This window comes from Mobula hypostoma, chromosome 8 (assembly GCF_963921235.1).
Source record: "Mobula hypostoma chromosome 8, sMobHyp1.1, whole genome shotgun sequence".
In the NCBI taxonomy this organism is placed as follows: Eukaryota; Metazoa; Chordata; class Chondrichthyes; order Myliobatiformes; family Myliobatidae; genus Mobula; species Mobula hypostoma.
The window spans coordinates 154,606,465-154,622,330 of NC_086104.1; the positions used below are offsets into that span (position 1 = coordinate 154,606,465).

Below are 15,866 nucleotides of genomic sequence, written 5' to 3' on the forward strand. Positions count from 1 at the left end.
GGTACAGGGCATCAATAATAAACCAGCTATCAATTAACCGTGAGGCTCACCATAGTGTAAAGATTGTGCCAGCACTCAAGCTCTCAGGAGTGTAACCCTCTAAAAACTAGTTGTCCATCTCAGGTTACGCTTGCTATAGATTACATATAGAGCTGTACAGCACAGAAACAGACCCTTCACCCCAACCCGTCTAAGCTTATCCCTGTGTTTGGCCAAGATCCCGCTAAACCAGAGGTTCCCAACTTTTTCTATGCTATGGAGCCCTACCATTAACTGAGGGGCCTGTGGACCCCGGGTTGGGAACCCCTGCTGTAAATCTATCTTATCCATGAACCTATCCGTTTCTTGAAAAATGTCATAACTTTGACCATTTTCATTTGCAGTTCATTCCAAGTACCTACCACCCTCTGAATGAAAAACTTGCCCTTCTTGCCTTTATGTCTTTCCCCTCTCACCTTGAACTTAAACTCTCTAGAATTAGGTTCCCCAACCTGAGGAAGACTGACTACCTGCCTTCACAATCACGCCCCTCATAGCTTTATAAACCTTTCCAAAGGCATACAGACTCCTTTGATCTAGGAAAACAGTCCCAGCCTTCTAGTCCCAACAACTTGCAAATCTCTTCTGCACCCTCTCTGGCTTAATGATGCAGTGCGCAAGCATAATAATAATTCAGGTGTGGTCTAACCTACACTTTTGATTATTTAGTGATACAGCACGGTAACAGGCCTTTCTAGCCCAATGAGCTCGTATCACCCAATTATGCTCATGTGACTAACCCATACGTGTTTGGAATGTGTGAGGACAGGATTGAAACAGGAGCACCAAGTAATACAACAAAAGAACATAAGAAATAGGAGCAGGAGCAGGAGTGGGCCATCTGGCCATGGACTCACCTCCACCTATCTGCCCTTCCCCATAACCTTTAATTCCCCTGCTATGCAAAAATCTATCCAACCTTGTCTTAAGTATATTTACTGATGTAGCCTCCACTGCTTCATTGGGCAGAGAATTCCAGATTCACCACCCTCTGAGAAAAGCAGTTCCTCCCTATCTCTGTCCGAAATCTAGTCCCCGGAATCTAGAGGCCATGTTTCCTAGACCTAGTCTCACCTACCAGTGGAAATAACTTTCCTGCCTCTACCTTATCTATCCCTTTCATTGTTTTATATGTTTGTCTAAGATCTCTCATTCTTCCGAATTCCAGTAAGTACAGTCCCAGGTGACTCAATCACTCCTCATAGGTTAACCCCTTCATCTCTGGAATCAACCTGTGAACCTCCTCTGCACCACCTCCAAAGCCAGTATATCCTTCCTCAAGTAAGGAGACCAGAACTGCACGCAGTTCTCCAGGTGTGGCCTCACCAGTACACCGTACTGCTCTTAATTTCAATCCCTCTGGCAATGAAGGCCAACGTTCCATTTGCCTTCTTGATAGCCTGTTGCACCTGCAAACCAACCTTTTGTGATTTATGCACAAGCACTCACAAGTCCCCCTGAACAGCAGCATGCTGCAATCTTTTACCATTTAAATAATAATCTGCTCTTTCATTTTTCCTTCCAAAGTAGATGACTTCGCATTTACCAATATTGTATTCTATCTGCCAGACCCTTGCCCATTCACTTAACCTATCTATATCTCACTGCAGACTCTCTGTATATTTTGCACAATTTGATTTTCCACTCAATTTACTATTATCAGCAAACTTAGATACACTACACTCAGTCCCCCTTTCCATGTCGTTAATGTACACCGTGAACAGTTGCGGACCCAGCAACAACCCCTGCGGTACACTGCTCACCACTGATTGCCAGAGTAACACCCATGTATTCCAACTCTGTTTTCTATTAGTTAACCAATCCTCTACCCATGCTAATACATCAGACCCAACTCTAAGCATCCTTATCTTATGGATAAGTCTTTTATGTGGCACCTTATTGAACACTTTCTCGAAATCCAAGTAAATAACGTCCATCTGTTCCCCTCTATCCACTGCGCTCATTATATCCTCAAAGAACTCCAGTATGGTTGTGAAACAGGACCTGCCTTTGCTGAATCCATGCTCTGTCTGCCTGATAGTTCCATTTCTTTCCATATGCTTCGCTATTTCTTCTTTAATGTGTTACGAGAATACACATAAAATTAAGATGTTTGCTGGCCTGGGCTAGCATCAGTGGCATCAGCAGTTGGTCTGCCACCTGCCCTCAGGGGAAGGAGAGATAAGGAACAATGGAGCAGCGTCTGGAGATGTGTAATGAAGGGATGTGGGAGAGAGAGCTGTCTGGAGCGGCTCCCCCCTTTGAACCCTGAACTGTTTGAAGTGATGAACAGGCGATACCCCAGCAGGGGGATAAAAAGGGACAGGTTCGCTAAGACAGACACACGCCACCCGAGGTAACGAGACCCTGGAAGCGGTACGCTTCTCACGAGTGGGTGAGAAGTACCAGACAACGACCAGGGTGGAAAGGTACGATCAGCGGGAACCCGGTGTGTGTCCGCCCTTGCCTGGGTGCCGGGTTCACTGCAGAGGATCAACCGCATCTGGAGGAGGGGTCACAGTCGGTGACCTCAGGTGACATCACCAAGGACCCGCCCAAATGCTGTTTGTGAGCCATCTCGCTGGTCTGTGAGTGAAGCCGTTCTGAATGATCAGTTGTTCCTATTCTATGTCTCTCTTCCCCCACGTTGTCCACCGCCATGGCAACGATTACTGCGAACTGAACTACTAACTGGACTGAACTTTGAGTCATTTTGAAATTGGTCATTTACCCCTAGACAACGATAGAGCTTGATTGATGCTGTTATCTTAATGCTGTGCACATGTGTGTTTATCATCACTGAACTGTTGCATTTATTATCCTTTCGATTACTGTGTTGCTTGTTTCTTTAATAAAACTTTCTTAGTTCTAGTACTCCAGACTCCAACTGAGTGATCCATTTCTGCTGGTTTGGCAACCCAGTTACGGGGTACGTAACAAATGATAGCTTCAAGCATTTTCCCAGCTACAGATGTTAAACTAACTGGCCTGTAGTTACATGTCCTTTGCCTATATCCTTTCTCGAACAGTGGCGTGACATTCGCCATCTTCCAATCTGCCGGGACTTGCCCAGGGTCCAGAGAATTTTGGTAAATCATCACTAAAACCTTTACTATAACCTCTGCCATTTCTTTCAACACCCTAGGATGCATTCCATCAGAACCAGGGGACTTATCATCCTTCAGGCCCAGAAGTTTGCTCAGCACTACCTCCTTAGTGATAGCTATTGTATTGAGGTCCTCACCTCCCATCGCATCCATAACGTCTCTCTTTGGCATGTCAGATATGTCCTCCATTGAGAAGATTGACACAAAATAGTCATTCAAAGCCTTAGCCATTTCTTCATTATCCAATATCGATTCTCCCTTCTTGTCCTCCAAGGAACCCACATTCACTTTAGCCACCCTTTTCTGTTTTATATAATTATAAAAACTTTTACTACCTGTTTTTATATTTTGTGCTAGTTTATTTTCATAATCTAGCTTCCCTCCCTTTATTGCTCGCTTTGTGGTACTTTTTGCTTTTTAAAGTTTTCCCAATCTTCCAGTTTCCCACTACTCTTGGCGACTTTTTATTCATGTGCTTTTAGTTTGATGCCTTCTTTTATTTCCTTAGTTATCCTAGGCTGACACTCCTCACCCTTACCGTGCTTGCCTTTAACTGGAATATACTTTTGTTGAGCACCATGAAAAAAATCGCTTTGAAAGTCTTCCACTGTTTCTCAGCTGTACCACCATATAGCCTGTGTTCCCAGTCTACACTAGCCAAATCCTCCCTCATCCCATTGTAGTCTCCATTGTTTAGGCATAATACACTGGTTTTAGCTTGAACTACTGCACCCTCCAGTTGTATGAGAAATTCAATCATACTGTGATAACTCTTTCCAAGAGGATCCCCAACTACAAGATCACTAATTTTACCTGTCTCATTGCACAGGACGGATTTAAGATAATACGTTCCCTTGTACGTTCAGTCACATGCTGTTCAAAAAAGCCATTCTATGACGTTCGCCTCAAGACCGCCTCGACCAACTTGATTCACCCAATCTGTGTGCAAGTTAAAGTCCCCCATGATAACTGCTGTTCCATTCTTACATGCCTCAGATATTTCTCTGTTTATTGCCTGTGCCACTGTAATGTTACTGTTCGGTGGCCGAGAGACAATTCCCACCAGTAATTTTTTTCCCTTTACTATTCCTAATCTCCACCCAGATGGATTCAACATTCTGCTCCTTAGATCTTAATCAACGCGGTCATGAGGAGAACATACAAGAGCGGCAGAATTGAACCTGGCTCACTGGCACTGTAATAGCATTATGCTAACCACTACGCTACCATACCACCCTTTTTATTCAGAGCTCATACCATCACTGCCAATTTTCCCTCTTTCCTCTCCTCAGTCCTCTCTGCCCATTGCTTCTGCTCAGGCCCAATAATTCTCAATGAAGATAAAGTCAGAGCACTACAGCCCCTCACCAACACTCCGTACAACTGTTACACGATGTTTCGTCTCTGTTACTCAATGCCATGGCCAATGAAGGCAAGCTGCACCCCCTACACTGCCCTGTCTACCTGTGTTATACTTGCAGGAATTCTCTATTTGTACACTTAGGCCTCACCGTTCAGTCATACTCCCCCACTAAAGTGTAGTGCATTTGAGGATGGTCGGGCATTCCATTTTAGCAAATCTGAAGGCTTTTAACCCTCATCTTTCTGAACAAACACAGTCACCCAACTAAGGATTGAAATAAGCATAGGATTTGCCTACACTCAAGCTAGGCAGGACAGATTTACACACATACAACTTCTGTTACACACCCAAAGTGATTACCAAAATTCTCAGATATTGGGGAAGACCTTAAAACAACTTGCTTATCTTTCCAAATTATTTATGGCTTTCTGCTTCAAGAGTCGAAAAGAAATCAGATTTACTGATGCTAATCATTTTTGGGAGAACTCACAGCAAATGAAGTTACTGATACAAGCAACAAAATGGGGTTATTGTTTAAAAATAGTCAAGTTTTGTTGCCGTGCCGCAGGGGCTAGTGAATCCTCAGTCTGAAAAGACTGCACAGTTTTGGTTTCCTCACCTCAGAACATGGTAACATTGGAAGGAAAACACAGGAGATTCACCAGGCTGATTCCTGGGACGGGAGGGTTGTCCTACTGAGAGACTCAGTAGTTTGGGTCTGTGTTCCTTAGAATTTAGAGGACAGAGGGAGTGGCATACAACATACAAGATCTCAAGGGGGATTGACAGTGTTTACATTGGGATGTTTTTACTAGTGAGAGTCCTGAACAAGAGAACATAACAATAGACACATGAGATTCTGCAGATGCTGGAAATCCAGAGCAACACACACTGGAGGAACTCAGCAGGTCAGGCAGCATCTATGGAGGGGAATAAACAGTCAACGCTTCAGGTGAAGACCCTTCATCAGGTCCACTTGAAGGGTCTCATCCCGAAACGTCGACCATTTAATCCTATCCATTGATGCTGCCAGACATAACTACAAGATTAGGAATGGGTGATTTAATGTTTTGTTCTCTCAGAGTGTGGTGAATCTCTGGAATCCTTTGCCCCGGTGGGTGGTGGAAGCTGGATCATTGGACATGGAGGTGGATGTATATTTGCCACGTTGAGAAGCAGAGGGGAATGGAGAAATGGCACAGGAGTTGAGGGAAGCATAGATCATCCATGACAGAGAAGAGGAGATTTGTAGGGCCTGATGTCCACTCCTGCTTCAATTATTCCGTCTCCTTGTGATAACTCAGAATCAGGATGGCGAGTGTCCTTTATGATGGATGCTGAACACAGGGCTCTGCCAGTACCACAAACCTCTGGAACCAAACATGGGGACCAGGACTACAGTTTAATTCTTACCACATTATTTTAAAATCAGTTCCAATGCTGGAATCCCGGAGCAACACACACACACACACACACACAATGCTGGGGGAACACAGGAACGCATCTATGAAGGGAAATAAAGTCACTGTATCAGGCCAAGATCCTTCATCAGCACTGGAAAGGAAGGGAGCAGAAGCCAGAACAGGAAGGCAGGGGCAGGAAAAGGTGGTTCCCCTCCTTCCCTTTCACTCAAGGTCTACTTTCCTCTCCTATCAGATTCCTTTTTCTGCTGCTCTTTACCTTTCCCACCTATCACCTCCCAGCTTCTCACTTCACCCCCCTCCCCCAACCTGTCTCACCCGTCCTCTTCCAGCTTGTACTCCTCCCCCCACCTTCTTATTTTGGCTTCTTCCCCCTTCCTTCCCAGTCCTGATGAAGGATCTTGAAAAGAAACATCAACTGCTTATTCCCCTCCGTAGAGCTGCCCCACCTGCCGAGTTCCTTCAGCATTTTACAGTTACTAGGAGTGAACGTGAACCCCCAAATGCCAGACACTTTCTGGGTTACACATAACATACCTGGCAGCATATCGTCAAAACTGGATTTGGCATCCGGATGTCGCAGAAGTGATTTGGGAGTGAAGATGATCAGCTGGAAATGAAGGAAGAAAAAAAAATGCACACATTAGTTTCCTGTAAATAGTGGCTAAGAATAAATTGTGTGCTGCAGTAGTTATCGCCACCACCTCACAGCTCCAGGGATGTGGGTTCGATCCCGACCTCGGGTGTGTTGGATTGGGTTGTAGAATTTTTTTTGGTAGTTCAACTTTCTTGTGCTTTTCCATTTGAGTCAGCTGGAGTCAAGATCCTGTGCAGGAAGGGGAGAACACTTTAGGGAGGCTTTTTTCCAGCATAGATATGATGGATTAAACGGCCCCCTTCTGTGTGGTATATTTTCTGAATATGAAGGCAGAGCAAGGGAAGGGAATACAGGATCATCAGCATGTAAAGGAACAGCAGCCTCTTGGAGTGGTTGTCCATGGTTCCCCAAAGGGAGCAGGACAGAAGATGAAATGGCTAATGCTGTGCACAGAATTACTGAATCTGTCAGTCAGGGCACAGAAAACAAGAGTAGGGAAATGATGCTAGATGACCATTTTATTGGATACCTCCTAATCCACTTCAAGATTCGACATGTGCATTCAGAGATGTTTTTCTGTACACCACTGTTGTAACACGTGGTTATTTGAGTTAGTTATTTTCCTGTCAACTTGAACCAGTCTGGCCATTCTCCTCTGACCACTCTGATTAACAAGGCATTTTTGCCCACAGAACTGCTGCTCACTAGATTTTCTTTGGTTCCATGTCTGCATGCTTTTAGGCATCGAGCTGTTGCCACATAACTGGCTGATTAGCTATTTCCATTAACAAGCAGGTGTAAGGGGTACCTAATAAAGAGGCCTCTGAGTACACGTATCTGTTCAGTGAGTTACAGCAGCCTCTTTTTTTTTGGAAACTCCTTGGTTTCAGTGGTGGGTGTCACGTGTCTTCAATCTGGCTATTTAATTGGCTAACTGTCATGAACGGAAATTTAATGAAATTTACTGCTGTCAGTAGTCTGGTATAAGATGACTAGACCACCTTAGTTCGCTCTCTTTTGTTGTCACTTCCCCACCCACCTTCCCCAACTCTTTCCTTGCCTGCTCTCCCTTCTCTCTTTCCTCCATGCTTCTTTCATCTTCCCTGCACCAGTAAAATGATCATAAGCAATCATTTTATGCCTCATTCTTAACTTCCAAAGAACGTTCAGATTGCAAAACCATTAGGATTCAACAGGTGCTGTCTGCGTGGAGTTTGCATGCTCTCCCTGTGACAGTGTGGGTTCCAGTTTCTCCCACATACTAAAGTGTGCTGGTAAGTTAATTTGCTGCTGTAGATTAGTTCTTAGTGTCAGTAGATGGAGTTCAATCCTGTAAAGTGTGAAGCAATTCACACTGGACTGTTGGAACATGAAGGCAGAAAACAGAGTTAGTGGCAGGATTCTGACCAGTATGGAGGAACAGAGGGATCTTGGAGTCCATGGCACAGATCACTCAAAGCTGCAGCACAAGTTGATAGGGTGGACAAGGCATTTGCCCTTCATTTGTCCAGGGACTGAATTCAAGAGCCATGAGGTAACGTAGCAGCTCTATAAAACCCTGGTTAGACCACACTTAAAGAGTACGTGTTCAGTTCTAGACATATTATAGGGAGGGAGTGGAAGCTTTGGATAGGGTGCAGAGGGCATTTACTGGGATTTTGGCTGGATTACAGAGCATGAATGAGTTTAGGTCAAACGAGCTAGGACTTTTCTCTTTGGAGGGAAGGATGCAGAGAGGTGACTTGGCAGAGGTGCATAAGGTGATAAGAAGCATTAGGTGGACAGCCAGAACCTTTGTCCCAGGGTGGAAATGGCTAATATGAGGAGGCAAAACTTTAAGGTGTCTGAAGGAAAGTATAGAGGGAGGTTTTTTTTAAACTAAAGTTATGGGGGGTGCATGGGACATCCTGTCAGGGTGGTGGTAGAGGCAGATATATTATGGACAATTAACAGACTGTTAGATAGGCACATGGAGGAAAAAATATGGAGGGTTATGTGGAAAGAAAGGGTTTAGATTAATTTTAAGAGTAGGTTAAATGGTTGGCATAACTTTGTGGGCTGAGGGGTCCGTACTTAAGTGGGAACAAGAATCAAGTGGGTGTTGATCAGTATGAGAGGTAGATTGAGTTGTAAGTCTCAAAGGGCACCAAAGGGTAGAGGGAACAGGACTGATGGGATTGCTTTGCAGGGAGCCAGCACAAAGCCAATGGCCCAAGTGGCTTTTTTCTGTGTTGTAAAGGCGAGAGGGGGAGGAGAAGGGGGAGGAGAAGGGGGAGGAGAAGGGGGAGGAGAAGGGGGAGGAGAAGGGGGAGGAGAAGGGGGAGCCCAGTGCTGATGCCACTGCACCACCTGTCAGCTAACGTAGCGGTTAGTGTAATGCTGTAACAGTGCCAGTGACAGGGGTTCAATTCCCACCATTCCTCCAGGTACTACAGTTTCCTTCCATATGTAAAGACGTATGGGTTAGGATTAGTGAGGGTTATGCATGCTATGCTGGCGCTGGAAGCACAGTGACACTGGGCTGCCCACAGCACATACACAGTGATAGTTATTGACACAAACGATACTTTTCACTGTATGTTTTGATGTACCTGTGACAAATAAAGCTAATCTTCTATCTTTATCTCAACATTTTAGGTACAGCTTCTTTTCCATTCCACACATTTCACTGTATGTTTTGATTTGTATGTGACAAATCTTTAATTTTTCTTTAATCTTTGTATATTTTGTTGTCATGCTCAGTTCACTTTACACAGTGTTACTCCACAACCCCCACACATGTGGTCGCTCTGTATGTACACACTTGGATATCAAGGGTCAACAACCTGTCCCACTGAGGGTCCATCCTAACAGCAGCCAGGCTTGTCTGCTTTAACAGGCACGATCATCTCTGATCCCAAACCTCCACTGCCTTGCGGCTATACCCATTCATGAGAAGGCTTCAGGAGTAAACCCGGAGGAAAAATCCAGAGTGGAAGTCCCTAAGGCTCGAGTTCAACGCTGACTGGCAACTCCTGAGATGCCGCTGATGCTAAACTGTATCGGTCTCTGCCATTCCTTTGGATTCATCAGCTTTGTGGAGAGGGGGAGCCTGCTACAATCACGCACAACAGCTTGTCTTCATATTGTACTGCCCCGGCTTGTGTGCTGGCTTGCTTCATTGAATTCCAATGAAAAACATTCTCTCCCTCCACTCAGAGTGGGAGATTGACTGTGGTTGGATAATTGAAAACAGAGGTTCACCTCAGAGAGCTTCCCAAATGTGGTAGATTATCCTGAGAGGAATTACTTATTTCTTAGTTATTTATAAATGCTACATTTGGTCTAAAAACTCTGCTCTTTTGGCAGATGTTAAAATAGCAGAAGTATTTCTTTTGTGAGTATTATTCCTACTCTATGCTTTGGGTCCTGTCTTGTGCCAGTGCAGGGGAAAAAGCAAAGCTGCTTCCAAACCAATGAAGTGATTTAAAAATAAAACAGTGAGAACAGGCCAAATCAGGCAGACACAGCTTGACTGTCTCTTTGGCTGAGGAACAAAACACCAGGAATGAGCAAGGATGTATTGCTGAGGCTTTATAAGGCATTAGTCAGATGGGACTTCAAAAATATTGAGAGCAGTTTTAGGTCTCTTATCTGAGAAAGAACGTGTTAGCACTGGAGAGGGTCCAGAGGTTTACATGAATTATCCTGGAGTTAACATATGAGGAGTGTTTAATGGCTCTGAACCTGTACACATTAGAGTTAGAATGGGGGGGGGGTGGAATTTCATTGAAACCTACTGAATATTGAAAGGCCTGGATAAAGTGGCTGTGGAGAGGATGATTCAATAGTAGGAAAGTCAAGATTCAGAGGGCACAGCCTCAGAATTCAAGGACATCCCTTTAGAGCAGCGATGAGGAGGAATTTCTTTAGATAGAGCAGGGGTTCCTCACCCCTTTTATGGCATGGAACAATACCATTAAGCGAGGGGTCCGTGGACCCCCAGTTTGGAACCCCTGAGCTAGAGGGTGGTGAATGTGGAATTCATTGCCACAGATAGCTGTGGGAGCCAAGTCACTGGACATACTTAAAGCAGAAGTGAGCATGTTAATTATTAAGGGTGTCAAAGGTGACGGGGAAAAGGCAAGAGAATGGGGTTGAGAGGAACAATAAGTCAACCATGATCGAATGGTGGAGGTGACTTGATGAAATAAGTGGCCGAATTCTGAGTCAGTGGACAGGAAAAGCAGATGAGGATGTACTGACCGGTTTCCTGAAGGGAAGCAGGATTTGTCTCCTTAGTACATGGAAGTAGTTTGCTGGTGTGGAGCAGTTCACAACTATCCAGTTAGCATCGTACAGCTGCCGCACCACAAAATCTTCGGTAAATTTCTGGAGCAGAGAAACAGACTGAGGTTAGTGGATTCCCACGATAACCAGGAGCTCTTACTCAAATACACGGGCTGCTTGCAATCTGCCGTGGCCAGACACTTACTGGAACAACATCAGGGTCATCGTTGCACATCTGCAGGAATCGTTCTGGTCTTGCAGAGGAATGTTCAGGTCCCTGAATCCATGAGAAAAGTCTCCAATTACTCATTATAAAATGCCACACAAATGTTCATCTTTCACTGAATGACAGCGAGCAACAGGGATCAATAAGTGGTTGAGATAGAGTCATAGAACAATACAGCACAGGAAAAGGCCATTTGACCCATCTAATCTGTGTTGAGCCATTAATCTGCCAAGTTCCATCGACCTGCAACTGGACCATAGTCCTCCATACCCCTCCCATCCATATACCTATCCAAACTTTTCCTAAAACATTGAAATCGACCTGTATCCACCACTGTGCTGGCAGCTTGTTCCACACTCTCACCACCCTCTGAGTGAAGACTTATCTTCCCCTTAAATATTTCACCTGATGAAGATGAAGAAATTCTACAGCTTTTGATAGCAATGGTATTAAAATACAAGATAAACACCAGGCCTCAGTGTGCTGAACAGCTAAACTGGGACTATTTTAACAATGCTACGTAGACCGGTTACTTAAAACCTGATGACTTATTTATTTAGAGATGCAGAGGCTCTTCAGGCCCAAAGAGCCTATGCAGCCCCACATAAAGGCATCCGTTAGTCTTGCGAGACCATGGATCTGCGCCTGGAAAGTCTTCACTCTCCAGGGTGCAGGCCTGGGCAAGGTTGTATGGAAGACCAGCAGTTGCCCATGCTACAAGTCTCCCCACTCCACGACACCGATGTTGTCCAAGGGAAGGGCATTAGGACCCATACAGCTTGGCATCAGTGTCGTCGCAGAGCAATGTGTGATTAAGTGCCTTGCTCAAGGGCACAACACATGTTGCCTCGGCCGGGGCTCGAACTCACGACCTTCAGGTAGCTAGTCCAATGCCTTAACCACTTGGCCACGTGCCCACGTGCAGCCCCACATAGGAGCAGAAATAGGCCATTCAGCCCAAGTCTGTTCTGCTATTCTATTATGACTGAATTCTCTTCCCCCTCAACCTCATTCTCCTGCCTTCTCTCCATAACATTTGAGACCTTTACAAATTAAGAACCCATCAGCCTCTGCAGCCATCCGTGGCAATGAATTCCTTGGATTCACAACCCTCTAGGAGGAAGCTGGGGCACCTGGAGAAATCCACACAGTCACGAGATGAACATACAAACTCCTTACAGTCAGCCATGGGAACTGAACCCAGCTTGCTGTCGGTGTTAATGAAGTTGAATATATTCCAGTACGAATGTTTCCACAAACAAATCTTTCTCAAATATAGTTCAGTCCCATGGACAGTATCGAGGAACTGTGGGACTTGACTGCATTTTAACCCCAAAATAATTTGTTTCTCTTTCATCCTGGATGAGCCTGAGAATTTGGAAACATTATCTTAAAATGCAGCAGTCTTTAGTTCTATGTGAGCTTATTGGTTGTTTCAGGAAACTGAATTCCTTTTGCAAAGAGCATCAGAACTGTGGTTTCCTTCCTCACTCAGCTAAAAGTGACAAATGCGAAGAAGAAGTGAGACTTTTGAGCAAATTCATCAGTCGTGCTTTCTACCAGCTGTTTTATATTAATAGCACTCTATTTGAGGTTTGCTAACTTTAGGTGTTAAAATTTTATAATTCCTCATTTCAACCAACTTAAACACTGTTCCCACATCAAAAGTGGCTGCCAACGTTCAGAATATTAGTACTCACACTGCAAGCCAGAGTGCTCGATGATGCGAGAATGAACCATTTCTAAACTTGGTAACTGAGACTAGAAAATAACCTGCTGGAAGAACCCAGGTAGGTAGTTATATGGTAAGGGACAGATGGAACCAGGTGGGTGGGGGAAGAGAGAGAGAAAAGTAACAAATTTTATGCTTCATCCTTGACTTTAGAAGAAACATCAAACTGAACTATAAGATTGAATAGGTTAGGAGTTTATTCCTTAGAACATATTAGATTGAGAGGAGATTTGATAGAAGTATTCAAAATTATGAGGAGTATAGATAAGGGGAAATGCAAACAGGCCTTTTCTACTGAGGTTGGGTGGAACTACAATTAGAGATCACGGGTTAAGGCTGGAAGGTGAGAAGTTTAAAGGAAACATGAGGGGACACTTCTTCACTCAGAGAGTCATGAGAGTGTGGAATGAGCTGCCAGCACAAATGGTGCATGCAAGCTCAATTTCGAAGTTTAAGCAAAGTCTGGATAGGTACTTGGATGGTAGGGGTATGAAAGGCTATGGTCCCAGTGCAGGTCGAATGGGAGAAAGCAGTTTAAAAGGTTTTGGCATGGACTAAATGGGCAGAAGGGCCAATTTCTGTTCTGTACTTTTCTATGACTTTATGACTCTAAACTGAACATTCCTAGACTGTTTCAAAGACTCTGCATTTTGAGGTTTCATATTTTGTGTGTTTTTAGCTCTCTTTTTTCCGTATGCACGATTTGTTCTTTTTTTTTGCACATTGGTGTTTGATGTTTTCTTTGAACAGGTTCCATGGTGTTTCCTTGTTTCGTGGCTGTCTGTGGGGAGGAAGAATCTCGGGGTTGTATACTGCATACATACTCTGATACTCTGATAATAAATGTACTTTGGATCAGAAATGCATCAAGATCCAACAAGTCTTACCATTCCCTCCATGCCGTGTGGAAGCAGTAGGACTATGCCATTCTGTCGTACCCACTTAGCCTGACCTGGGCTGATGAACTGATCAATGATGCATTGTGCAGTGTTGTGGAAGTCACCAAACTGGGCCTCCCACAGGACCAGGGCGTTTGGACTGGCCATCGCAAAACCCAGTTCAAAACCTGTAGGAAGGAAAGATTAAAGCAATGAAGATTTCCTGAGACCCCAACTGTTCAAGATTGTTCAACATAATCTCACAAGTGTAAAGAACAAAATAATTGTTACTCTGGATTCAATACAGCACCAGAAATAAATAAGGTAAAGAACCCAGTAATAAAAACCTCATGAAACATAAGATAGCTTACATACATAGATTGATTGTACGTCCATAAAGTGATGCTCGTCACGGGAGTGTCTGTACACAAGGTGACTTTGACAGGACATAGTAAACTAGTGGTGGCCAAGGGCTGCGGAGGGAAGGGTTAGTGGGTGGAGGTCTTGATTATCCCTACCGCTTGGGGAAAGTAATGGTTTTTGAGTCTGGTGGCCCTGGTGTGGATGCTACGTAGCCTCCTCCCTGATGAGAGTGGGACATCCATGAACAGGGTGGTTGGGATCCTTCGTGATATTGATGGCCCTTTTATGGCACCTTTCTGTATAATGTATATCACAATCATATCAATGATTTGGGGTAAGGGTTTATTGATGTTGCAAGGGGAGATTCCGACATATAGGCTAGGGAAATCACACTGGTGTAGCTGGTAGAGATGCCGCCTCCAAGCTCCAGTGACCTGGGTTGAACCCTAACTTCTGAAGCTGCCTGTGTGGAGTTTGCATGTCGTTTCTGTGACTGTATGGCTGATCTGGTTTTCTCCCAAGCCCCAAAGACGTGTGCATTGGGGGCTTAATTTACTGTTCCATTTATTTACAGATACAGCACAGTGACATACCCTTCCAGCCCAACAAACCCTTGATTGCCAATTACACCCATGTGACCAATTAACCTAGTTGGGTCTTGGGAAGAAACAGGAGCACCTGGAGGCTGTAAATTGTGTCTGGTATGCAAGTATAAAAAGGGGGTGATGGGAAAATGGGAAGAATAAAATGGGATGAGTGGGTATTGGTGTTTCATGCTTGGTGAGGCCTCGTTGGGACAAAGGGCGTTTTTGTTTTGTGGAGCTATGATCAGCATCCTGAAAGAGCCAACCATCGGTGAGGATCAAAGGTTGTAGAAGTCTGGGAGAGAAAACGTGGCAAATATCTACCGTTTAACTCCACTTGAATGCTAAGTGATAATTCAGTCTGTGCTTTGACAGCAGGTCAAGGTATTGCTCTCAGTTACAGACACAATAGATAGAAAGTGGCTATATTTCATTAGGAGTATGTCACCTAAAACACTTTGCAAATTTCTACAGACATACTGCGGAGAGCATTCTGACTGGCTGTATCACTATCTGGCATGGCGGGGGGGGGGGGGGGAGCTACCGCACAGGATCGAAGTAAGCTGCAGAGAGTTGTAAACTCAGTCAGCTCCATTATGGGCACTAGCCTTCCTAGTATCCATGACATCTTCAAGAAATGTTGCCTCAGAAAGACAGCATCCATCATTAAGAACCTTTATCACCCAGGACGTGCCCTCTTCACATTGTTACCATCAGGAAGGAGGTACAGGAGCCTGAAGGCACACACTCAGGGAACAGCTCCTTCCCTTCTGCCATCCATTATCTGAATGGACATTGAGCCCATGAACATAACTTCACTGCTTATTTTTAAATATTCCTTATTTTTTGTACTACTTATTCAATTTAAGTGTGTGTGTGTGTGTGTGTGTGTGTGTGTGTGTGTGTGTGTGTGTGTATATATATATATATATATATATATATATGTATATGTGTGTGTGTGTGTGTGGCCAAGTGGTTAAGGCATCGGTCTGGTGATTTGAAGGTCGCTATTTCAAGCCTTAGCTGAGGCAGCGTGTTGTGTCCTTGAGCAAGGCACTTCACTTAATCACACATTGCTCTGCAATGACACCGGTGCCAAGCTGTACGGGTCCTAATGCCCTTCCCTTGGACAACATTGGTGGCGTGGAGAGGGAAGACTTGCAGCATGGGCAACTGCTGGTCTTCCATACAACCTTGCCCAGGTCTCACGAGACTAACGGATGCCAATAAATTATTATTATAATTTAAATATCATTTATAATAATATAAAAAATACATATACACAC

General features: G+C 44.4%; 1 protein-coding gene across 4 annotated transcripts in view; it reads right to left on the bottom strand.

Annotated features, from left to right (window-relative positions):
• Positions 1–15,866, bottom strand: part of LOC134351085 (2-oxoglutarate dehydrogenase complex component E1) — a 124,092-nt gene that overhangs the window by 7,576 nt on the left and 100,650 nt on the right. For all 4 annotated transcript variants that reach the window (XM_063057138.1, XM_063057139.1, XM_063057137.1 and 1 more), the window contains 4 exons: positions 13,643–13,821; positions 11,003–11,074; positions 10,774–10,899; positions 6,468–6,540 (listed from right to left, as the gene is read on the bottom strand). In XM_063057138.1, the coding sequence (XP_062913208.1) occupies positions 6,468–6,540; positions 10,774–10,899; positions 11,003–11,074; positions 13,643–13,821 (450 nt within the window). The remainder of the gene's footprint in view (positions 1–6,467; positions 6,541–10,773; positions 10,900–11,002; positions 11,075–13,642; positions 13,822–15,866) is intronic.